Source organism: Palaemon carinicauda, chromosome 5 (genome assembly GCF_036898095.1).
Source record: "Palaemon carinicauda isolate YSFRI2023 chromosome 5, ASM3689809v2, whole genome shotgun sequence".
NCBI lineage: Eukaryota > Metazoa > Arthropoda > Malacostraca > Decapoda > Palaemonidae > Palaemon > Palaemon carinicauda.
The window spans coordinates 74,141,581-74,169,080 of NC_090729.1; the positions used below are offsets into that span (position 1 = coordinate 74,141,581).

General features: G+C 37.5%; 1 protein-coding gene across 9 annotated transcripts in view; it reads right to left on the reverse strand.

Annotated features, from left to right (window-relative positions):
- The window catches only part of LOC137641335 (UTP--glucose-1-phosphate uridylyltransferase-like), a 238,799-nt gene that overhangs the window by 134,692 nt on the left and 76,607 nt on the right, over positions 1-27,500 (reverse strand). Inside the window, exon 1 of one of the 9 annotated variants that reach the window (XM_068373785.1) lies at positions 25,521-25,607. The exons of 4 other annotated variants lie outside the window; for them this stretch is intronic. In XM_068373785.1, coding sequence (XP_068229886.1) covers positions 25,521-25,568 — 48 coding nt within the window. In that variant the 5' untranslated portion in view covers positions 25,569-25,607. Of the gene's footprint in view, positions 1-3,947; positions 4,026-25,520; positions 25,608-27,500 lie in introns of those variants that run through there. 4 more of the 9 variants (XM_068373788.1, XM_068373784.1, XM_068373783.1 and 1 more) reach the window with 4 other exon arrangements.

The following is a 27,500-nucleotide window of genomic DNA, read 5'->3' on the forward strand; positions in this document are numbered from 1 at the left end:
ACGCAGTACCATGTGCTTTGGAAATTTTGCGAAAGACCTAGTGATAGGATGTTATCTTTTTTTATTTCGGCTACAAAGGGTGGGTGGAGCTAGCTGACAGAGTTGCCTTGCTGTGTGTGATATTTGCTCAGGAAACCCCGGTTTCGTCTCCCTGTTGCGTGAGAAAGCGTCTGAGAGAGCAATACTTGTAACTCTTGATACCTTAGGCCTGAACCCCCAAGCTTCCCAGTTCTTTGGGAAGTTTCTGGAAGTAGCTGAATTTCATATATAAAGGCAACACCAAGGTTACATAGATAGATATAGACATTTCCAGCTTTAAGTTTGCCATCTCCCCTCTCCCTCACTCCAGCACACAGCTCAGAGTATTGTTTAAAAAGTGTTCAGTACCTAAATGCCCCAAAGCAAATCGTGTGTTGAAAAGATACGCAAGACGAAACAGTGATTTTGAATTCATTGTATTAGGGTGAGTGTTGGCATTGTGTAAAGTTTCTGTAACTGGCCCTGTAGGAAGGTTAGCTATTTGTATTGTGATATGGTTATCTATTTTCATTAAGTGTCAAACTTAAACATTGTACTCGGATTTAATTTCAAGTGAAACAAGTGAGCGCATAATTTTCGTAAGTGTTATTTCTTTTCTTAATCTAAGGATTATTAAGATTTAACATTTAAAGTCAATTCATTACATAACTTTTAGATTGTACCATTTTTGTCTTAATCTAAGTTTTGTTCATAGTTAATATTTCAAGTGATTGTATTTCTTATTATGTAAATTTTTTCAGTGTTATAATTGATATAGACTACAGTATATCTATTTTAGTAGAGTGTATTATTCCAATCACCAGTGTTTAGAATAGAATCCACTCGTATTCTGTTGAAGAGCCGTAGTAGGTCATAAATAATTCTTAGTTATTAGCTAGTTTAGTTTTGAGTGTACTTAAGAGACCTTTGGATATTCAGTGTTTTATATATTGCTGTCAGGGAGTTATTTAACCGTCTCAGAATTCGTGTATTAATATTTTAAAGTGTAACAGTTTGGAATTCGAGAGGTTGATTAACTTGCCAGTCATAGTATATACTATATTATATGTTTGGTTCCCAGTCACGAGCCAGAGTATAATATATTTATTGCGCCCAGACCAGGGAGCCATAATCGTATAATATATATACAGTACATATATATATATATATATATATAAATATATATATATATATATATATATATATATATATATATATATATATATTCCTTGGCTAATTTAATCAGTTGTTTTTCAAAACCGGGATGACATTTAACACTTCAGGAAAAAATAAACATATCAAATCATTCATTGACCTATTTTCTATAATTAGGAGTTATACGTGATTGCTCTGTATTTATTCTTAATATTTTCTTATGAAAGAAATATCCAGGATATCATAGATAAAACACAATTTCCGTGATTTTAATAAACAACCATTTTTTGCAGAGATCAATAACTAAAGATCTTCATGTTGAAAATTGAGAGAGTTGGGCGTTTAAGCACTTCACGCGATAAAACGTCCTCGGGCAGTCCGTGAGGAACTGGGTTTTAATAATGAGCATTTATGATCTACGGATAGGGAATATCGAGAGTGTCTTCGGGGACCTTTCATTTGATGTCAGTGGTCATTTGATCTTCATCTTGAAAAATGCTCTTCTTACTTGTTTTTTAATGCTGTTATGTAATTCTAAATGTTTTATCTTATATCTTATTTCTCTTCCTCTTGTTTTGTTAAAGTTTTTATAGTTTATAAAGTTATATTTATTATAATATTGTTGCTCTTCTAAAAATATTTTATTTTTCCTTTTTCCCTTTCCTCATTGAGCTATTTTCCCTGTTGGAGCCCCTGGGCTTATAGCATCCTGCTTTTCCAATTAGGGGTGTGGCTTAGCAATTAATAATAATAATAATAATAATAATAATATTACAAAGTTATTTATTCATTTCTGATTTAATAAAAAAAATCATCTTGATTTCATTTTTCTTTATTAATCATACTCCAATCTGCATCGATGACCGTTAATGTTATGATTCTAGATAATTACCCATAATTCATAAATTGTTCGGAAATTCTGGAGCTTTGTATATAATGGGATAGTTTCTCTTCCCAAAGGTGCGTATTATTATGCGCTTAGACCAAGAGTGGCGATTATTCGAAATCTGATTGAGCTTGATCACTTAATGAAAGAGAAAGGGTCGTTTTTGTTGTTACGTATAACATATGTAGTAGATTAGAAAGGCGAAGTCAATGGGAAAAAAATGATATTTTCTTAAATGCTCGACTGTTGGAATAGCATAGCTTCCAATATAGAAAATGTTTGAGAGAGTTTTGTTAAAAAGTGATTAAAAACTATAGATAGTTGTAAATTTAGGTACGAAAGGAGTTAATATATTGCTTTAAAAGGATTTAAATAGTAGGTTATTAAGGAGGAAGAAAACAACACTAAAAGAAAGAGATGGGAGGAATTTGAGCAAATTTGTAGTAGCTGGTGTGCAGGAGTTTATGCAAAGGAGGCTCCTTCACGATTCTGCAGTTAAAGTATGAATATGGCTGTGACCGGTGTGAGGCCTTTTCTATGAAGTCACCCGTTCTGAGAGAGAGAGAGAGAGAGAGAGAGAGAGAGAGAGAGAGAGAGAGAGAGAGAGAGAGAGAGAGAGAGAGATCCCAATGGTAATGGAAATCGTCTAAATCAAATCAATTACTGCACAACCCAAAACTACTGGATGCAAGTTATAAATCACATCGAATTGTTGATTGTCACTTTGAAAGAACTGGAAAATATCGCACTGATAAAATGACTTGAAACCGATTTCCAAAAGTCTTTAAACATGCTTTGGAGTTTCGTTACATTTGAGCAAGTGCTTGCGATAGCCTATAGGAAAAGTTTGGCGATCTGTTGGACTGGTGTTAGAGACCAGCTCAAGTCCAATAGTTTCTTGTAATGTATGCAACATCCCCATCCTAGTGAGCAAAGGAAGGGGGGGGGGTGCATATACTGTAGGTCTAACTACTGAGCCATAAGCAACCATTGCCTGCCCACCCCCCAAGCGTAGAGAGGAGGCTTGAGCGCTGATCACATGAATATATTATCATTATCATTATTACTTGCTAGACTACAACCTTATTTGGAAAAGCAGGATGCCATAAGCCCAGGGGCTCCAACAGGGAAAATAGCCCAGTGAGGAAAGGAAACAAGGAAAACTAAAATATTTTAAGAAAGAGTAAAATTAAATTAAATATCTCCAATATAAACTATAAAAACTTTAACAAAACAAGAGGAAGAGAAATAAGATAGTGTAACCGAGTGTACCCTCAAGGGCATTGTCACTGTCCCTTGCCTATGTCATTCATGAGCAACCTTTAAAACTTTTAAAGTGTGTAGGACTATATATATATATATATATATATATATATATATATATATATATATATATATATATATGTGTGTGTGTGTGTGTGTGTGTGTGTGAAATTTTGCACATTTAGACGTGTTTTCTTCATATTCAAATAAGGAATGTATTTTACAACATTAATGTCTGGATTCTCCTACTGACGACGGGATCAGAGTCCAAAGACAAAAGAACTCAAAGACAATATCATCTGACAGGCCGGGAATCAAACATTGGTCCAGGATACTTGTATGACAGTGACCGTAACATATTTCTTCGTGGCTAAATGATACGGTCACTGCCATACAAATATCCTGGACCAGAGTTCGATTCCCGACCGGTCAGATGCTATTTTCTTTGAGTGTTTCGTCTTGGGACTCTGATCCCGATGTCGGTAAGGGAATCTAGACATTAATGTATTAAAATATATGGTTTATTTGAAAATAAATATATATATATATATATATATATATATATATATATATATATATATATATATATATATAATCTTTAACACATCCCATTCAACTGCCGTACAAGAACATGCGTCCCTACAATCTACAGGAGCACGAGCCGCTACAATCACTCTGTAACTCTTCAACAGGTAAACTGAAATCGAAGCCTGATTAATAAAATTTCATTCTAGTCCTTCCAAAACCCACTTCTCTCTGTGGCACAGGTGTGAGAGTCTGCATAAGTATTCCAATTTATAAACACCTGCTGCCAGCAAAGAGTGATTACCTTGTCCTCATTGGTGAGAGTCTGCTGGAGTGAATAAATGCGATTCGAATTCATAAGAATTAGATACCATATATGATAGAAGAAGAAGATAGAAGATAGAAGGTAGAAGATACAAGGTAAAAGATACAAGAAAGGATAGAAGATAAAAGATAGAAGGTAGAAGGTAAAAGATAGAAGGTAGAAGATAGAAGGTAAAAGATAGAAAGTAGAAGATGGAAGATATAAGATAGAAGATAGATGGTAGAAGATAGAAGGTAGAAGATAGAGGATAAAAGATAGAAGGTAGAAGATAGAAGAAAGAAGGTAGAAAAAGATAGAAGACAGATGATAGAAGGTAGAAGACAGAAGATAGAAGAGAGAAGATAGAAGGTAGAATATAGAAGATAAAAGACAGAAGATAGAAGATAGATGATAAAAGATAGAACGTAGAAGACAGAAGATAGAAGGTAACAGACAGAAGATAGAAGGTAGAAGACAGAAGATAGAAGACAGAATGTAGAAGATAGAAGGTAGAAGAGAGAAGATAGAAGAAGACAGAAGATAGAAGATAGAAGGTAGAAGATAGAAGACAGAAGATAGAAAGTAGAAGACGGAAGACAGAAGATAGAAGATAGAAGGTAGAAGACAGAAGATAGAAGGTATAGGACAGAATACAGTATAAAAGACAGAAGACAGAGGGTAGAAGAAGATAGAAGATAGAAGATACATAGAAAATAGAAGAAAAAGAATTATTATTATTATTATTAAGAGCCAAGCTACAACCAAAGTTGGAAAAGCAGAATGCTTAAAACCCAAGGATTCGAATAGAGAAAGTAGCCAAGTGGGGAAAAGAAATAAGAAAAGAGCAAATAAACTTTAGATAAGCAATGCATGAAGAATAAAAAAATATTTTAATATCAGTGATAACGTTAAAAAATTGCCATATATAAACTGTAAAAGAGAAACTCAAGCGAATTTATTAAACATATAAAATATCAGTTCGAAATTGGAACTTCTGACGTTTCTTAATAATATTCATGACAATCTTAGATGTGATTCATATTGTTGTTTTCATTATTTATGTTTTGTGCAGTATTTTGTTTATATGAATGAATCATTAACTATTATTGATTAGTAGGCTACAGGTTAATTAGTTTATTATGGGTTAAAATTACCGTAAGAATTACAACTAGTCGCACAAGAAGTAAGACCAAAGTAAATAAATCATCAAAGTAATGTTGAAGTTACCAGAATGTGCGAGTACTAGCTGACAAAACATATAATAATAATAATAATAATAATAATAATAATAATAATAATAATAACAATAATAATAATAATAATAATAAAATCAAGTTGATTCACTAGTCGAATAGTTTCTCAAAGGGATTTTACAAAGTGTTTTGCAAATGAATATTAATATATTTCAAGCAGTTCAGTCTAAGACAGTTTACTAGGATATATTCATTTGATAATCTTTCGATATTGTAGAAGTTACAAATTATTTTTTAATACACAAATATACTCTTAACGAGTTGTTCAACAGTTCACATCTGGATTGACAAGTGTACACACATGAGTTGAACATTAAGTTAAAAATGTTTGTGTGCGTGTGTTTTTTAATTTCATCCTGTAGTATAAAAAGTTCGCCTCAACTACGACACTAAAGATAGTAACAACAACAACAACAACAACAATAACAACAACAACAATAATAATAAAGTTTTGACAAATTTTCCAAATAATAATAACAGTAAAAGCAGAAATATTAATAAAGTTTTGACAATTTTTCAAATAATAATGATAATAAAAACAAAATGAATAAAGTTTTGACAATCATTTTTTTCCCATGGAAAAGAACCGAAGACAATAACCCCACGAATGATGGCGGCCTCACTTTACCTAACTCACGGTCTATTGGTCATGATAAAACACACTAGTTACCTTGAGCAATTAACAACTTGTAAGAAGGGCACAATAAAGAAAAGATAAGACGTCTGAAGAACATCATTAAAAAGACAACCCACCTCCGTCCAATATTTCATGTTTCATACAATTGACAAACCTAAGATGCATCCCCATTTCCGGGTTCTCGTGGAAATGAGAGAGAGAGAGAGAGAGAGAGAGAGAGAGAGAGAGAGAGAACTAATAAAAAACACTTGTGAACTGAACGTCATAAACATGATAAAAATTCACAGTTGCGTTAGGTGCTGGAAATGAGAGAGAGAGAGAGAGAGAGAGAGAGAGAGAGAGAGAGAGAGAGAGAGAGAGAGAGAGAGAGAACCATTAAAAATTGCTTGTTATGAACTGAACGTCATAAACATGATACAGTAAATTCATAGTTGCGTAAAGTCTGCCACCTGGTGAGAGTTTTTGACACTTGTGAGCATAGATTAAACTTTACTGTGAAGAAAGATATGATGGTGATTACGCTAATATCAAGTTTGGTTCATCTACTGTTACCGAAAACAACTGAGCCCTCTACTAAGATAGCGGAAATTAAAAAAAGAAAAAAAAAGAAAAAAAAACATGTAATAGCACAATAAGAAAACATTTGCCATTTGTTCTTTTTAATTAAAAAAAAAAGAAAATGACAAAAACTAAGAATATTACTGCTATTTTTTTTTTCTGCTGACTTTTACACTTTCAGGAAAACAGGTCGTATGTTCCATCAAATAATGACAAAATAAACGACCGAGTGTGTGTGAGTGCTAGTAGAGAAGTGTTTGTTGGAAGAGGAAAAGGTAAGGGGAGGGGAGAGGTAGGGGGAGAAGTACGAGTCACCGAGAGGGGAATATATGGATTTCTTGATTGACTAATTTCCCTGAATTGGCGATGCAACGAATTTATTATAATAGAGAACCAGTCAAAGAAATAAAGATCACTGGACAGGACCTTATTGCATCCAGTTGTGGAGACTTCACAAAATCATTTAATGTCTATCTCACTCCGTAGCATAAGGTAAACATGAAGATATTTCTTATTTACGATTCACTTCATGCATAATTCCAACTAAATGTCATACTTAATATAAAGAAGTATGCCTTCGCTCTTCAGAACTGTGTAACTATTCTTTCTACAATACCTTGTTGTTTCAAAATAGATGACCACGAAGCATTTAGAACAGGTTGCCTTTTAAAATCAACTAATGATCCACAGGATGTTTTTCAATTGTTGAGGTAAAGAAAAACAAAATAAAAAATAAACAACGGAATGATGCTAGCGACTTCACATATCAAAATGTGGAAATTTCGAAAAAAAAAAATTACGTCAGTGTTCATGAGAGAGAGAGAGAGAGAGAGAGAGAGAGAGAGAGAGAGAGAGAGAGAGAGAGAGAGAGAGAGAGAGAGAGAGAGAGAGAGAGAGAGTTACATAGCCTTTTAAAGATCCTATTTCTAGAGAGAGAGAGAGAGAGAGAGAGAGAGAGAGAGAGAGAGAGAGAGAGAGAGAGAGAGAGAGAGAGTTACAATGCCTTTAAAATGGATCCTATTTCTAAATATACCATTACATCGTAAACAGGTTTACCTTCGAAGCGTGTCAGAAGCCGTGTGCTGTGTTGAACAAGTCTGTTATCAGTTACGTTTCAGAAAGTTACAATACATCTCTACGTACAGTTTTAAATGTCTAATCGGTATGAAGAATTGATGTAAATCATATTGAATATTAAAACAATCCGGAGAGTTAAATATAACCTATAAAAATGCCTGCTTAATCGTATAAAACATTTACTTAACAACGTAAGTACCACACTTGATGCAAATTGGGTATAGTGCGTGTATATACAGCATAATCTGATTTGTTTGCTGCTATCAATTATTGTATTACTCAGATGCGGATTACATACATTGTAGCTCAGAAGAAAACTGCCTTGAACTGTTATCAACTTTACCCAGTGAGCTGCTTACCTGGAAAGAGAGAAATGGACAATGTTGAAAGAAACACGAGTCACTACAAATATTACCACTATTCAAAAGAAATATTCTAACAACAATGAAATTTTATCAATGTATAATTCACTCTGGTTCTCCACTTTCTTTTAAGCATTTACCAAGTACTGGATTAATTTTATGAATATATTTCTGAATAGATGATGATGATACTACTACTACTACTAATATTATGCCATCGATATTTTACCATTACAAAGTCCTCTGTAATTACTCTTTTCCCTCTAAGAATTTAGCTTCATTAAAATATCAAATGTCTCACTAAGATCCAAAGTATTAATTTACAAAAAATAAAAAATAAAAATAAAAAAAATGACGAATACACAATCAACTAAAACGCATATTGAAGTGTACGTGAATCAAGGAACATAAACGAAGATCTGAAAGGAAGGGATAGAGGATTTTATCCCGATGGTTAAATACAGATACAACACAGTAACATGAAATGAACAATATGATCATAGTGAGATAAACCGTCTGAAAATATAACAATTGGATTAAATTTGTGAATCTAGGCTATATTGCGATGGGGCCTGTGAGGACATTCACCACCCAAATGTCTCCAAGGTAAAACCCTAAAGTTATACTATAAAATAAGTTAGAACAGGTGGGACAGCAAGAAGGAAGAAAGGAAGCGATAATGGAGGTAAAGTATAAAGATATAAAGGATATCTTGGGGTACAGTTCTCTTGCTTGAGGGTATACTATTCTATCTTATTTCCTTTCCTTTTGTTTTTTTTAAGTTTTCAGGGTTTATATATGGGATTTATTTTAATATTTCCACTGTTCTTAAAATTTTATATTATTTGTAGTTTATTTATTTCCTTATTTCCTTTGCTTACTGGGCTATTTTTCCCTGTTGGAGCCCTTGGGTTTATAGCATCCTGCTTTTCCAACTATGATGGTAGCTTATCTAATAGTAGTAGTAGTCGTAGTAATAGTAGTAGTAGTAGTAGTAGTAGTATCAATTATGATAACAATAATATATTTGGGTAGTAGATCCTCTTTCATCTTTCAGACAATTTTTGTTAAAAATACTGGATGCCTCAGTTGCACTGAACTTGTACTCTGTCTTCTCAATGGCTCTTATCATCTTATTTTCCGAATTACTGAATACAGCCAGTATTTAGGTAAAAGTCATCCTTCGTGGCTGGTAGTCAAATTCAGGCATAATTGGCGAATCAAGGTTGTAATGTAAAGTTTACAAGTTAGGTAAAATTTACAAGTCAGACCCTCTCCCGCTGCTCCTCTTAGGTCGACACACAAAGAATTTGACAGACTCAACCAGGTCATAGTGAACAATGGCTACTCTAACAGACAAGTTAGCCATGAGATCAAACTAGCCATTGACACCTGGTACCAGGGTGAACAACCAACGGTGAACACCACCACCACAATCAACCTTTACTATAAAGGGTTTATGCATCATGATTACTAAAAAGATGAAAAAGCCACGAGGAACATCATTAAGAACCTTGTCTCCCCTGTGGATGAAAACACAGGGGTCAAGCTGACTATTTACCAAACCATCAAGGCAAGGTCCCTCATCATGAGAAACAACCCAGCCACGCCAACTCAGTAATTCATTAGACCGACCAATTATTTTAGCCTTTTTAAAACCCGGTAAGGACAAGTTTTTAGCAGCAAGCCATCGACCTATTGCATAGACTTTGTGTTTATGTAAAATCATAGAGAAAATGGTCAATGCAAGGCTGATGTGGTACCTTGAAAAGAAGGGTATTTTATCACCGATTCAATGTGAATTCAGAAAAATGCACTCAACAACTGATGTGTTAATAAGACTTGAGTCCTCTATTTATGAAGCCTTTGCTTCCAAACAGCACCATGTGACAGTTTTTTTTTACCTTGAAAAGGCATATGATACCACATGGAGATATGGTATATTTAAAACAATTCATGAACTAGGATTAAAAGGAGAACTACCACTATTTATTCAGTCATTTCTTTTGCATAGAGTTTTTCAAGTGAGAGTGGGGGAAACTATCAGAGAGTAAGTGTCAGGAAGGAGGAGTTCCTCAGGGGAGTGTGCTGAGTGTAACCCTGTTTGCACTAGCAATTAATGGGATATCCTCAGTCATTCCCCAAGATGTTCTCTCAACATTATTTGTGGATGATCTCTCAATATCATTTGCTGGCACTAGAATGGCAATGGTTGAGAGAAAAATCCAACTCTCTATTGACAAAATTATCCAGTGGGCTGACATGAATGGATTTAAGTTCTCAACAAGTAAAACTACCGTTGTCCATTTTTGTCGCATCCGGGGAGTACATCCAGACCCGGATATATAGATTAAAGGTCAACGGATACCATGTGCAAGTGAAGCTAAATTTTTAGGTTTGATATTTGATTGTAGGCTTACATGGGTTTCTCACTTAAAAGCATTAAAAGCTAAATGTCTCGAGGCTCTGAATATCTTAAAAGTATTGTCCCATACATCATGGGGGGCAGACCACTATACTATTTTAAAATTATACAAGGCCTTGATTTTTTCCAAAATTAGTTATGGATGTGAAATATACTCTTCAGCCACCCCAAACCGGTTAAAAATATTAGACTCAATACATCATGCAGGTATTAGATTGTCTACAGGAGCATTTAAAACCTCACCTATCCCAAGTCTCCTTGTTGATGCTGGAGAGTTACCTCTAGACCTTTACCGAATGTCTTCCATTATTCGGTATTGGTTTAGATTGCAAAGACTCCCTAACTCTTTTGCCTTTCAGACTGCAAGCCTTGTAAGACACGCATCATACTTTGAGTTGCACCCAGAATCTCCTCAACCTTATGGCTTTCGGGTGAAACAATTATTAAACAGTCTGGATATAATTAGAAGTAAGGTACTTCCATTCAAGGTATCATCAACGCCTCCATGGAAATTACCAGAGATATCTTTTTGTAAATACTTTATTGGAGTTAAGAAGAATATGACTGACCTAGAAGCCAGGTCTCTTTTTATGGAACATGTTGAAGAACATAGAGGATCAACTTTTATGTATACTGATGGCTCCAAATCTGATCCTGCGTTGGATTTGGAGTACATAGTAATGGTTATAATTGTAGAGGTGCACTTCCTCTAAAAGCTTACATATTTACTGCCGAACTGTATGGCATACTAACCGCTATTGAGAAAACAGTGTTGGAGAAGGAGGGTAATTTTACAATCTTTAGTGATGCAAGGAGTGTCCTTCAAGCTTTAGAAGTTTTTAATTCTAGCAAACCTCTAGTTTTAAAGATTTTAGAATGGCTTTTTATTATTGGACGGAGAGGTATAACAGTTAGATTTTGTTGGGTTCCAGCACACGTAGGTGTGTCTAGGAATGAGAAGGCAGATTCACTGGCAAAGAATGCTGCATCCGAGTTGCTGCCAAGAAGATATCCCATTCCGTGTAACGATTTCCTACCTAACATCAAGAAATTGCTTTGTAATAAATGGCAACAGCACTTGGATAGTCTAGATGGCCATAAAATGAGAGAAGTAACAAATGCCATATCTCCTTGAAGGTATAACATGATGCCCCGAAAATGGGAGACTTCTCTTTGTCGTCTCCGTATTGGTCACACTCGGTTGACACACGAGTTTCTGCTGAAGGGCCAACACCAACCCTATTGTGAAGACTGTTTAGTACCTCTAACAGTGAGGCATTTGTTGACCGAATGCCCCAATTATAATAACTTAAGGAATAGATATTTGTTTGAGGCTCGAGGTGAGGGTGGCAGGTTCATCCTTGCCAAGATTCTTGGACATGATGTGTCCTACTATGCAAGTGGCATTTTTAGATTTATTTCAGAAGCAGGTCTTCTGAAAACTATCTAACGTTTATAATGACATCCAACCTTTACGGTTTTAATTGAATAATCTTTAATTTTTTTGTATATATAAACTAAATGATATCGGCGTCAATGACCTTAGATGTCAGGATGCCTGAGAACCTTAAATCAGTCAATCAATCCTACTTATGTTCTGTTCCAGGTTGCTCTGGACGTTACATAAGAGTGACCACCATGCGTTGGTGTATGAGAATGTCCTATCACGTTCAACAAGGTGCCAAAAGAGATCATGCCCTTCATGTCCTCGACAACAACATTAAACATGAGGAATTGATTAAGTACACCAAGATTATCAGCTGCACTTCAGATAGCAGAAGGCTTTGAATACTTGAAGCTCTCCTCATACAGCAAGAAAAACCAGCACTTACTACTACCCAAGAAATGTTCCGTATCCCCTCCTGTCACAGGAATAACATACTGAGGAGTAACCCTGCCAACCATGACAACTCTACCATAGAGAAACCTTCGACCAAGACAGCTCTGATCAGAGGTCAGACAGCCTGCCTGCTCTGGATACCCTCATGGCGAGCGCTCCCACCAATCAAACCCCATCTGTCAGAGGACAAGATGGTGACTCATCACCCATAACTGAGCGGGAAGGCAGTTTGACTGAACTTCAGCCGCTCCCAGTAAGCGGCTTAGCCAATAAGAATTCGCCACCCTATCCACGCCATTATTCACTCCGACCATGATGCCTTAGGCGGCGAATGTAAATCCGGCGTCTCTCTGCCTAAGCCAGAATTGCCATATTTAACGACATAGCTAGCACCGTTTCCACCCAGTCGCAGCCGAGCTCCCGCGCCAACAACATCTCCTCTCTCTCAGGCTGATCCGCTCAAACTGAAATTTTCAGTGCGGTCTCCGTATAGTTTCGCCACCATGTCTGTCTTCCACATCGGAAATTGGGCATGGAACCTTTACCACGAAGCCGACCGACACTGCAAGGACAATTATGATGATCCTTCATGTGACTGCTTCTGCTGTGAATCATACCAGAAAAGAATAGTCCACCTATTCAACAAAGTAGGCCTTAGAACCACCAATGCCGATGTCAAAACTCTGATAAACCATCATGTCAGATGCAGCTGCAAGGGGTGTAAAGTCACCTCTATCAAGGTCCTGAAACACTACTGGACCATCAAACCAGCTACCAGGGAAGCAACTACACTCCCTCCCAAAAGAAGGAAGAGCCCTGAATGCCCTTCACCAGTACCAGTACCAGCCCCACCATCACCTTTAGTGACTCCAAGGACTGAGAGCTCAGCCTCGTTCTTGTCACTCCCTTCAACTCCACAGCAGACAGTTGCAGTTGCATTTACCACTCCAACCTCGGCGCCTGAGTCCTTCAATGCCATGGAGACCGAACCTACTGTGACCCAGGGGAACCATCCCATGGACTGTAATTGCACTGTCTGCCTTATTGAACTCCTTCATGAACCCTCTACCATTGCTGCCAGCATCCCAGTTCCACAGACTAAAGCCAAGAAACCACTGCCAAAGTTCAGACTCACCAAGACTGACAGCTCCATCTCCTATGCCACAGTTGCTGCCATGGCTGCAAAGCCTGGCATGCAACTTTCAGCTCGTCCCAACCGGAAGGGCGACTTTATCATCATCCCCAAGGACCAGGAAACTGCCAGATCCCTCCAGGAGGAACCAGCTTTAACACTGCTTGACCCTGCCTTAATCCAGAGGAAAGCAATCATCACAAGATACCCCATCACCATGCCCATCTCCATCGCCACCTCATGCAGCAACATTGACAAGGCAGTGCGCTGCATGAGCAAGAATGACGTCCCAGTCAGAAGGCTGATTGACACCTTCATCAGTCCAGTGCCTTCCTCACTGGATCTAGGAGTCTGGGGGACATTCCCCATTGAAGTTTATACACTTGAACCCCTCAGATGCTACCGCTGCCAGAGATACGGCCACCACAAGGAAGAGTGCAGAGGCCCTACCATCTGCGGAGACTGCAGCTAACGTCACTGCACAGAGGTGTGCATCTAGGCCCATAAGGATGGAAAAGACACCAAACCAAAGTGCCCCAACTGCTCCAGGCCTCAACATGCCTGGAACAGGCACTGCCCAGAGAAACTAAGGAGGAAAGCTGCCATGAAAAGCACTTCCTCCCCTAAACAACCAAAATCACCTGCAACCCAGCTACCCAAGGACCAGCGACCTCCTCGCCAGAGGAGACAACGCCAGCCATCCACTGCTCCTGTACCAGTACTTGCCAACCAGCCGCAAGCAGCAACTCTTCCTCAACCTACGTCCTCAAACCCACCTAAAACCCCGGCTCAACAACTTGAGTCACTACCCCTGGAAGACCTCGTCACGATCGCCTTCAAAATCCTTACCAGATTCCTGACCCTAACCAGGATCCCCAACTTCATGCAGTTACTCAAGCAGTTCCAGCTTCCAGCCACTGAGCAGGGATAAGCTTATTTGCTTAAATCTACTTCTTTTCTCTCTCACTAAAGAAAAAAAACTTCTCTCCTCTCCCAGTCTCTTCTACTTACCGGGACTTGCTGCTATAACCACTTTTTCTCTGACTGACAGACTCTGTTTGTTAACCTTTCATTTCGTGGACCTAAAGAGGAGTCTCTCCTCCGGGTCAATTCCCTCACTTCCACGTCAGATGCTGAAATCCCTTTTAACGTAAAATATCCTCCCCTTTTGTATGTTCCAGTAACTTTGTAAAGTTCACCCTTTGCCTTTTTAATGTTGCAGTATCGGCCTCCTCTGGGAGACCACCCTTTTCAAATTAATATGCTCTTAGGGCTGCCCAACGGCAAGAGCCGTGTCATGTCACTGGCGTGGCAATCTTTACCACCACCACCACCGTTTCCCCCACTCTCCCCAAGTCTGAGGAAGAAAGACGACACTCCCGAAACATGTAGCTTGTTTACTGTATTCTTTTACCCGACTTAAAAATTTTAAGTAACTTGTAAACTTTATATTAAAACCTTGATTCGCCAATTACTCCTGAATTTGACTACCCACCAAGAAGGATGACTTTTGCTTAATTACTGGCTGTATGCAGTAATTCTAAAAAGATATAAAGAGCCATTGAGAAGACAGAGTAAAAGATCAATGCAACAGAGAGAGTCATTGTTTTTAATGATAATCCCTGATCAGACCCAGATAATGCAAGTATGACATCATGGAAAGCCATTTCTCCATAGAAATAAATAAAAATAAATGAAATAGCGTAATGATTAGTTTTGATTAATCTAACTAAAACTGTAGTAACTAACATCAAGTTATTTGACATAGAATGTTTCTTTCCAAGACTGGAATATTATAAGAAAAATTTTGATTTTAATTCAATATTCTGTATTAAATATTAAAGGTTTAAAGGCCAATCATAAATGGCAGAGAAAAGGGATCGTGACAAAGCTCTAGCTAGCAGGGCAATGCTCTAGATACTAACCATATGTACCTATGATCAGCGCCCAAGGCTCCTCTTCACCCAAGCTAGGACCAGAGAGGGCCAAGCAATGGCTGCTGATGACTCAGCAAGTAGACCTTTTGGTTCCACTAAATCATCAATTCCTTAGCTCACGAGGATGGCAAGGTTGCAGGGGCTACAAGAAACTATCAAGCTTGAGCATGACTCGAACCCCAGTCCGGCAGATCGCCAGGCAGGGAAGTTTCCAATAGGCCACCACAACCCATATGGTGTATGGTATATAAAAATTAAATGAATTGTCATAAACTACTAAAAGGGCGGTAACGAGACAATGTCAGAGTTCAAGCTGACATAAGAAAATTATTAACTTCGGCAAACCACATTGAATACCATTGCTGAGTACGTCTGGAAGGAGAGGAGGTATCTGTCTCTCATCGCTAAATACATAAAAAGACACTTGATATCAGGTATAAATTAACTTGGTTTAATTTATAAGAAGTTATTAAGAGCTCATTTCTTCTTAATGTTTGCTCAGTAAGGTAAGTTGGCCAGGGCACCAGCCACCCGTTGAGATATTACTGCTAGAGAGTTATGGGGTCCTTTGACTGGCCATACAATACTACATTGGATCCTTCTCTCTCGTTACGGTTCATTTTCCCTTTGCCAACACATACACCGAATAATCTGGCTTATTCTTTACAGATTGTCTTCTGTCCACATACACCTGACAACACTGAGATTACCAAACAATTCTTCTTCACCAAAGGGGTTAAATACTGCATTGTAATTATTCAGTGGCTACTTTCCTCTTGGAAAGGGTAGAAGAGACTCTTTAGCTGTGATAAGCAGCTCTTCTAGGAGAAGGACACTCCAAAATCAAACCAATGTTCTCTAGTCTTGGGTAGTGCCATAGCCTCTGTACCATGGTCTTCCACTATCTTGGGTTAGAGTTCTCTTGCTTGAGGGTACACTCGGGCACACTATTCTATCTCATTTCTCTTTCCCTTGTTTTGTTAGTTTTTTATAGTTTATATAAGAGATATTTATTTTAATGTTATTCTTAAAATATTTATTTTTTCCTTCTTTCCTTTCCTCACTAGGCTATTTTCCCTGTTGGAGCCCCTGGGCTCATAGCATTCTGCTTTTCCAACAAGGGTTGTAGCTTAGCAACTAATAATAATAATAATAATAATAATAATAATAATAATAATAATAATAATAATGAGTAAAATCCATTGAATACCTATTCATATTCAAATCACTATTGCGATTTATTTTGACCCATGTACAGTTAGATTCAAATGTCCGCCGACACTCGGTAAATCGTTCGTCAGATGTCTCCGGCGTCACCATGACAAACACGTAAAGGGTTGATCTTCTTACTACTTCTTCTAGGTAATGAACGGAGGCTTCTACAACCTCAGCGATTCCTTACGAACGTTACAAATCTATTTGACATAATTTGTGGTATCATTTAACGTCTCGACTATCCACCATAAATACATAACACATACATAATCAGTGCTGGGCACTTGCGTCACCAATAATGCCATTGCGTCGACGTAATCATGCTAAAATTAAAAACGTATCGTAATGACATTAGCAGAAATACATTTTGGCAAATAAAATTTTGCGTCATTTTCCCCTTAAAACCAAGTTTTATGTGTAATCATCTAATTATCTTGCCTTAGTATCAATTTAATTTTGTTTTGTTTTCTTGATTTATTTTTATGGGACTTTTCATTTTCTGGTAAAAATTAATTTGGAGAGAGAGAGAGAGAGAGAGAGAGAGAGAGAGAGAGAGAGAGAGAGAGAGAGAGAGAGAGAGAGAGAGAGAGAGTTACCGTAGGTACTTAACTAAAAGCTTCTTCTATTTATATAATACAATTTATTTATCATACGGTTTATACCCAAACCGGCAAATAGTTTCTAGATTGTAATGCAAGTTTGTACTACTGTGATACTATGATTATCACACAGTAACAACAGTAGAATTAATCAACTATACTGAGTAACTAGTACGTATAGTAAAATAAAAATAGATATGGATGAGTTTTATTTTTTATTGAATAATCCAAATAGCACCAAAGACAAATTAGTAGATTATTAAAATAAATAAAATATAAATAAAATGAACTGAATTGTAAGATACCTATTTCATACTACCTTTACGATATAAATACACACACACACACACACACACATATATATATATATATATATATATATATATATATATATATATACGTGTATATATGTGTGTACATATATATATATATATATATATATATATATATATATATTGTTATTAATGGAGGTCATTGCGCCACCTTTTTTTCAAACAAAGGCCCCACCAGCAAGGACTTGGTCGGCAGGCCACAAGTTTTGGGACCCTACCCAGTCTCAACACCCCCCCCCCACCCCTCCAACCATCCTATACCAGTCTACTCCCCTTTATATCTCATTTTCAGCCATCTTTTACGAACCACGTGACAGAAGCGAGATCCCAGGAGAAGGAGGGAGGCGAGAGGTGAAGGATGTAGGGACACGTGATAAAGCCTGACCAACAGGACAGCAGTCAGGCCATATGACTAGCATAGAGGGTCACACAACGTGGAGATTCCATTTTTTTTCTTGTGACTAGCATAGAGGGTCACACATCGTGGAGGTTCCATTTTTTTTTCTTGTGACTAGCATAGAGGGTCACACATCGTGGAGGTTCCATTTTTTTTTCTTGTGACTAGCATAGAGGGTCACACATCGTGGAGGTTCCATTTTTCTTTCTTGTGACTAGCATAGAGGGTCACACATCGTGGAGGTTCCATTTTTCTTTCTTGTGACTAGCATTGAGGGTCACACATCGTGGAGGTTCCATTTTTTTTTCCTTGTGACTAGCATAGAGGGTCACACATCGTGGAGGTTCCATTTTTTTTTTCCTTGTGACTAGCATAGAGGGTCACACATCGTGGAGGTTCCATTTTTTTTTCCTTGTGACTAGCATAGAGGGTCAACCATCGTGGAGGTTCCATTTTTTTTTCCTTGTGACTAGCATAGAGGGTCACACATCGTGGAGGTTCCATTTTTTTTTCCTTGTGACTAGCATAGAGGGTCACACATCGTGGAGGTTCCATTTTTTTTTTCCTTGTGACTAGCATAGAGGGTCACACATCGTGGAGGTTCCATTTTTTTTTCCTTATGACTAGCATAGAGGGTCACACATCGTGGAGGTTCCATTTTTTTTTCCTTATGACTAGCATAGAGGGTCACACATCGTGGAGGTTCCATTTTTTTTTCCTTATGATTAGCATAGAGGGTCACACATCGTGGAGGTTCCATTTTTTTTTCCTTATGACTAGCATAGAGGGTCACACATCGTGGAGGTTCCATTTTTTTTTCCTTATGACTAGCATAGAGGGTCACACATCGTGGAGGTTCCATTTTTTTTCCTTATGACTAGCATAGAGGGTCACACATCGTGGAGGTTCCATTTTTTTTTCCTTATGACTAGCATAGAGGGTCACACATCGTGGAGGTTCCATTTTTTTTTCCTTATGACTAGCATAGAGGGTCACACATCGTGGAGGTTCCATTTTTTTTTCCTTATGACTAGCATAGAGGGTCACACATCGTGGAGGTTCCATTTTTTTTTCTTATGACTAGCATAGAGGGTCACACATCGCGGAGGTTCCATTTTTTTTTCTTATGACTAGCATAGAGGGTCACACATTGCGGAGATTCCATTTTTTTTCTTATGACTAGCATAGAGGGTCACACATCGCAGTGATTCCATTTTTTTCTTATGACTAGCATAGAGTGACACGTCGTGGAGATTCCATTTTTTTCTTATGACTAGCATAGAGGGTCACACGTCGTGGAGATTCCATTTTCTCTTATGTCTAGCATAGAGGGTCACACGTCGTGGAGATTCCATTTTTTCTATGACTAGCATAGAGGGTCAAACATCGTGGAAATTCCATATTTTCTTATGTCTAGCATAGAGGGTCACACGTCGTGGAGATTCCATTTTTTCTATGACTAGCATAGAGGGTCACACATCGTGGAGATTCCATATTTTCTATGACTAGCATAGAGGGTCAAACATCGTGGAAATTCCATTTTTTCTTATGACTAGTATAGGGGGTCACACATCGTGGAGATTCCATATTTTTCTTATGACTAGCATAGAGGGTCACACATCGTGGAGATTCCATTTTTTCTATGACTAGCATAGGGGGTCAAACGTCGTGAAGATTCCATATTTTTCTTATGACTAGCATAGAGGGTCACACATCGTGGAGATTCCATTTTTTCTATGACTAGCATAGGGGGTCAAACGTCGTGGATATTCCATTTTTTCTTATGTCTAGCATAGAGGGTCACACGTCGTGGAGATTCCATTTTCTCTTATGACTAGCATAGAGGGTCACACGTCGTGGAGATTCCATTTTTTCTTATGTCTAGCATAGAGGGTCACACGTCGTGGAGATTCCATTTTTTCTTATGTCTAGCATAGAGGGTCACACGTCATGGAGATTCCATTTTTTCTTATGTCTAGCATAGAGGGTCACACATCGTGGAGATTCCATTCATTCTTATGTCTAGCATTGAGGGTCACACGTCCTGGAGATTCCATTTTTTTCTTATGACTAGCATAGAGGGTCATCGTGGAGATTCCATTTTCTCTTATGACTAGCATAAAGGGTCACACGTCGTGGAAATTCCATTTTTTTCTTATGACTAGATAGAGGGTCACACGTCGTGGAAATTCCATTTTTTTCTTATGACTAGCATAGAGGGTCACACGTCGTGCAGATTCCATTTTTTTCTTATGACTAGCATAGAGGGTCATCGTGGAGATTCCATTTTCTCTTATGTCTAGCATAGAGGGTTACACGTCGTGGAGATTCCATTTTTTTCTTATGACTAGCATAGAGGGTCACACGTCGTGCAGATTCCATTTTTTTCTTATGACTAGCATAGAGGGTCATCGTGGAGATTCCATTTTCTCTTATGTCTAGCATAGAGGGTTACACGTCGTGGAGATTCCATTTTTTTCTTATGACTAGCATAGAGGGTCACACGTCGTGCAGATTCCATTTTTTTCTTATGACTAGCATAGAGGGTCATCGTGGAGATTCCATTTTCTCTTATGACTAGCATAGAGGGTCACACGTCGTGGAGATTCCATTTTTTTCTTATGACTAGCATAGAGGGTCATCGTGGAGATTCCATTTTTTCTTATGACTAGCATAGAGGGTCACACGTCGTGGAGATTCCATTTTTTCTTATGACTAGCATAGAGGGTCACAAGTCGTGGAGATTCCATTTTTCTTATGTCTAGCATAGAGGGTTACACGTCGTGGAGATTCCATTTTTTTCTTATGTCTAGCATAGAGGGTCACACGTCGTGGAGATTCCATTTTTTCTTATGACTAGCATAGAGGGTCACAAGTCGTGGAGATTCCATTTTTTCTTATGTCTAGCATAGAGGGTTACACGTCGTGGAGATTCCATTTTTTTCTTATGTCTAGCATAGAGGGTCACACTTCGTGGAGATTCCATTTTCTCTTATGACTAGCATAGAGGGTTACACGTCGTGCATATTCCATTTTTTTCTTATGACTAGCATAGAGGGTCATCGTGGAGATTCCATTTTCTCTTATGTCTAGCATAGAGGGTCACACGTCGTGGAGATTCCATTTTTTTCTTATGACTAGCATAGAGGGTCATCGTGGAGATTCCATTTTTTCTTATGACTAGCATAGAGGGTCACACGTCGTGGAGATTCCATTTTTTCTTATGACTAGCATAGAGGGTCACAAGTCGTGGAGATTCCATTTTTCTTATGTCTAGCATAGAGGGTTACACGTCGTGGAGATTCCATTTTTTTCTTATGTCTAGCATAGAGGGTCACACGTCGTGGAGATTCCATTTTTTCTTATGACTAGCATAGAGGGTCACAAGTCGTGGAGATTCCATTTTTTCTTATGTCTAGCATAGAGGGTTACACGTCGTGGAGATTCCATTTTTTTCTTATGTCTAGCATAGAGGGTCACACTTCGTGGAGATTCCATTTTCTCTTATGACTAGCATAGAGGGTCACAAGTCGTGGAGATTCCATTTTTTCTTATGACTAGCATAGAGGGTCAAACATCGTGGAGATTCCATTTTTTTCTTATGACTAGCATAGAGGGTCACACGTCGTGGAGATTCCATTTTTTCTTATGTCTAGCATAGAGGGTCACACGTCGTGGAGATTCCATTTTTTCTTATGTCTAGCATAGAGGGTTACACGTCGTGGAGATTCCATTTTTTTCTTATGACTAGCATAGGGGGTCATCGTGGAGATTCCATTTTTTCTTATGTCTAGCATAGAGGGTTACACGTCGTGGAGATTCCATTTTCTCTTATGACTAGCATAGAGGGTCACACGTCGTGGAGATTCCATTTTTTTTCTTATGACTAGCATAGAGGGTCACAAGTCGTGGAGATTCCATTTTTTCTTATGTCTAGCATAGAGGGTCACACGTCGTGGAGATTCCATTTTCTCTTATGACTAGCATAGAGGGTCACACGTCGTGGAGATTCCATTTTTTCTTATGTCTAGCATAGAGGGTTACACGTCGTGGAGATTCCATTTTTTTCTTATGACTAGCATAGGGGGTCATCGTGGAGATTCCATTTTTTCTTATGACTAGCATTGAGGGTCACACGTCGTGGAGATTCCATTTTTTCTTATGTCTAGCATAGAGGGTTACACGTCGTGGAGATTCCATTTTTTTCTTATGACTAGCATAGGGGGTCATCGTGGAGATTCCATTTTTTCTTATGACTAGCATAGAGGGTCACACGTCGTGGAGATTCCATTTTCTCTTCCATTTTCTCTTATGACTAGCATAGAGGGTCACAGGTCGTGGAGATTCCATTTTTTTCTTATGACTAGCATAGAGGGTCACACGTCGTGGAGATTCCATTTTTTCTTATGACTAGCATTGAGGGTCACACGTCGTGGAGATTCCATTTTTTCTTATGACTAGCATTGAGGGTCACACGTCGTGGAGATTCCATTTTTTCTTATGTCTAGCATAGAGGGTCACACGTCGTGGAGATTCTATTTTTTTCTTATGACTAGCATAGGGGGTCATCGTGGAGATTCCATTTTTTCTTATGACTAGCATTGAGGGTCACACGTCGTGGAGATTCCATTTTTTCTTATGTCTAGCATAGAGGGTTACACGTCGTGGAGATTCCATTTTTTTCTTATGACTAGCATAGAGGGTCACACGTCGTGGAGATTCCATTTTTTTCTTATGACTAGCATAGGGGGTCATCGTGGAGATTCCATTTTTTCTTATGACTAGCATAGAGGGTCACACGTCGTGGAGATTCCATTTTCTCTTATGACTAGCATAGAGGGTCACAGGTCGTGGAGATTCCATTTTTTCTTATGACTAGCATAGAGGGTCATCGTGGAGATTCCATTTTCTCTTATGACTAGCATAGAGGGTCACAAGTCGTGGAGATTCCATTTTTTCTTATGACTAGCATAGAGGGTCACACATCGTGGAGATTCCATTTTTTTCTTATGTCTAGCATAGAGGGTCACACGTCGTGGAGATTCCATTTTCTCTTATGACTAGCATAGAGGGTCACAAGTCGTGGAGATTCCATTTTTTCTTATGACTAGCATAGAGGGTCACACATCGTGGAGATTCCATTTTTTTCTTAAGACTAGCATAGAGGGTCAAACATCGTGGAGATTCCATATTTTCTTATGACTAGTATGGAGGGTCACACATAGTGGAGATTCCATTTTTTCTTATGACTAGTATAGAGGGTCACACGTCGTGGAGATTCAATTTTTTTCTTATGACTAGCATTGAGGGTCACACGTCGTGGAGATTCCATTTTCTCTTATGACTAGCATAGAGGGTCACAAGTCGTGGAGATTCCATTTTTTCTTATGTCTAGCATAGAGATGGAGAGGGCTTGGTCAGGCTCTTCGCACTCCCCAAGAGAGATTAATTCAGCAAACTTTCAACTGGGATCCACATAGCACTAGAAGAGTTGGAGGACCCAGGCCATCATAGCTGAGGAGTATGAAGCATGAAGTAGGAGATGATGAGTGGAGAAATATTGATTTAGAGGCTCAAGAGACGACTGACGAAATCTAACCGAGGCCCTTTGCATCAATATGCGTAGGAGGAGATGATGATGATGATATATATATATATATATATATATATATATATATATATATATATATATATATATATATATATATATATAATTTCATAATTAAAAAATGTTTAGAAATTAGCCTGTTTGTTGTCCAAACACCTGAAAACTTTTTACCTTTTACAGTCATGAGTTATGTAGGGAAAAAAATTAGTACCCTTACCACAATATATATATATATATATATATATATATATATATATATATACATATATATATATATATATATATATATATATATATGTTTACCTATTCTTACTAGCAAAGCTACAACCCTAATGGAAAAAGCACGATGCTACAAGTCCAAGGGTTCCAACAGGGAAAGCCGCCTAATGTGAAAAGGAAATAAGGAAATAACAAATAATCTGTGAGCGTGTGTATACGATAAAGAGAGAGAGAGAGAGAGAGAGAGAGAGAGAGAGAGAGAGAGAGAGAGAGATTACTCGGAACATTCCCTCAAATCATGTTCATTAAGAGCGTCCTTGAGGACGAAGGAAATTCCGACGAGTCTCTGGGATGAGTGTAGACAATGTCGGTGAGAGACTGAGGAAGATACTGAAGAGGGTTACGTTGGAGAGAGGAGGGAAACAGAGGGGGGGAGGGGGGGTTAAGGGAAGACATGGGAGGTGGGGGGAGATAACAATAGCTGAAGTTAGTGACCTTCGCGACCAAAAACCTTTAGGCTGGAATATCGAGGTTAGGTTCAAAGAACTACAGAACCCAAGTCCTTACATTCAAAGGAGCTTGCACTAAACTACAGACTTTCTAAGACAATAACATGTCAGATCTTCAACGCAAAATACATACGACACCTAAGACCAAAATGCATAAATTATCGATTCTATTTATATCATTATGATTTTATTTTATAGGATGACATCGATTTAAATTCGACTTTACAAAGTTGAACATGACATCATTGGAAATGAATATGTATTTTGACGTTATAAAGAAGTGAAATCGTCCCTCTTTTGATAAAACCCTCACGGTTTGAAGTATATACACGAACATATAAAGACACGACATAAAAAGAGAAGAGACAGGTGTGCTTCCATGGATGAGTGGGAGTTGTGAACAGGTGTTCATTAAAGCCAACACCAGAGAGGTTTACAATCCGCAAAACGCTTTAATATTTCTTACGTAACAAACAAAATCGGATGTTAAGTTGGATTTAACAATAGAAAAGAGATTGAATCAAGAACAATAAACACTTTAGAATGTAAAAACTTGATAGTAAACTATACTGTACATAAAGAATTAAATATAATTTAAGATATACTGTTTACGTTTTAATTACGTCATGAGCCGGACACATCTGTCAAAAAATTTACATACAAACGTGGAGAGAGAGAGAGAGAGAGAGAGAGAGAGAGAGAGAGAGAGAGAGAGAGAGAGAGAGAGAGAGAGAGAGAGAGAGATTTGTTACTAACGATCAAAAAACAAGTTCTAATAAACACCTGTACCAGTTATTTTCTCTCTCTCTCTCCCCCAATTGTTCTCAAAACAACAAAATCCTGTAAATCAAACAATATAGAAGTCATAAAAATCTTTCAATAATAAACACCATTTGAAGAACGTCATATTTGTGATGCATCCACAGTGTTTATCTTACAGTTCCCCCACACGCATAACAGATATATGAACACCCTTTCCACAATAAAATGTAAAACTTTGTGCACAACACCTATGTATACCACAAATAACTAGATTTCACGACAAAGAGCAAAATTTACACAACACTAAACAATCATCTACTAGTACACGTATCCAAATTTCACAATAACAAGAAGTCAAACTAGTAATAGTTGTAATGACCATAATCAGATTCAATCAACTGTAAAAACAACAACAATAACAACGACAACTACTACTACTACTACTACTACTACTACTACTACTACTACTAATAATAATAATAATAACAGATGTACTGTTAAACCCACCAAAACAGACCAAGGTATGGCATGCGGGCGATGGGCCTCACCAACCATCCTATCACTTCGACGGAAGAATTACTTCTGCAATATTTAATACAGGAAGGGACATTCTCTCTCTCTCTCTCTCTCTCTCTCTCTCTCTCTCTCTCTCTCTCTCTCTCTCTCTCTCTCTCTCTCTCTCTCTCTCTCTCAGTACAACTCCAAGCAATCTTCCCAACTCAACTGTACATCCTTTCCACCAGCAATGGTTACAATAATAAAACAAATAAATCAATGCTATTTTGACGTGAGGCCAAAACATGTTTGACTATATTATACAATTTAGTTTTAGACATAAAACATACTAAGGGAAAGTGTCTTAATTATTCCCAATGATCTCTACCCATGGAAAACCGCGAATTAATCTACTCGTTTAACTCTGTATAGATTTTGTACAATGATGAATTACAGATAAAAATACAACCCAAGGCCAGGCGTTTGGGACTGGGGAGTGCATTCAGAGAATATGTAAACTAAACCGGTTAACCCCTCAGCTGCACGACGAAAAGAAAGTCAACAGGTTGGAGAACAATTAGAAGAAAGTTAAAATAGAAGACCAAACAGTAGTTGCAGATAGGGGCGGAGGGATGCTGCAAATGCTTACAGTTCGCACCGCAAAGCATGCTGATTATACTCAAGGATTACGTAACGACCAACGACCAAAGGAGTAAGTGTAAGGTAAAGAAGATTACTCTTCATTATCTTCTGAATTGAGGCAGTGGCACATTTCCTTAGTCCTTTATCTGAGTTCGAGACCAAGAAGTTATTCCTTCGAAGATAAACTTAAATGTGAAACGAATATTATGTTAAATCTCAGGCTTTGTGTACTGTACAAGATGGCATCTTTTCTTTAGCTAAATTTGCATAGATATTATAATTACCTCTCTCTCTCTCTCTCTCTCTCTCTCTCTCTCTCTCTCTCTCTCTCTCTCTCTCTCTCTCTCTCTCTCTCTCTTATATTTGCATACAAACTTACGTAAGTACACATACAAACACGGTATATATATATATATATATATATATATATATATATATATATATATATTATATATATATATATATATATATATATATATATATATATATATATATATATATATATATATATATATATATATATATATATATATATATATATATAGAGAGAGAGAGAGAGAGAGAGAGAGAGAGAGAGAGAGAGAGAGAGAGAGAGAGAGAGAGAGAGAGAGAGAGAGAGAGAGAGAGAGAGAGAGAGAATTACAAATCACAACAATAACAGGAAAAAGAAGCATTTTCACGTGTTTATCTACATATCTTAGAGGGTACAAGTGACACACAGGCGTAAAGAATAAATTCTAAAAAAAAATATCAACAACATTTCTAATCCTAAGTACGTCAAATGTTTAGATAATCCGTAGTTTGAGCTTAAAAGTCTAACCACTTGTTTGACTTGATAAAGCCAGAGTTGAATAATGTTCCATTTGATTGCATCTTTGCTTTTCTATTTTTGGTCAAATCCTCTTTCGTGTAAAAATAAACCATTTAATAATCAGCCGGGTCTTACCGAGTATTCATGCTGTTTCATTCAAAGTTCTAGTAAATTTGTTATGTGTTCTTAATACTTTTTTAGTAGAGATTTTGACATGAATTTCATATATGCAGCCAAAACAAAGATATTCGAAGAATTTCTGATAACCAAACTATCGACATGGAAATTATTACATATTATCTCTAAAAACTTTCAGCACATGGTAACCATAGAATATTAATCATACCAAATCCAGATTTTATTGTCTTAAATAAAATATTTATAAAACATTTACTGTTCAACTAAATAGCAAGACGCTAATCTAAAATTTCCATATATTAGCTGCTGCTTAGCATATGGTAGATCAAAGAAATTAACCACCAAGATGAAGTCATGCATATTCGGAATAAACAACAACAACAACAACAACAACACTACTA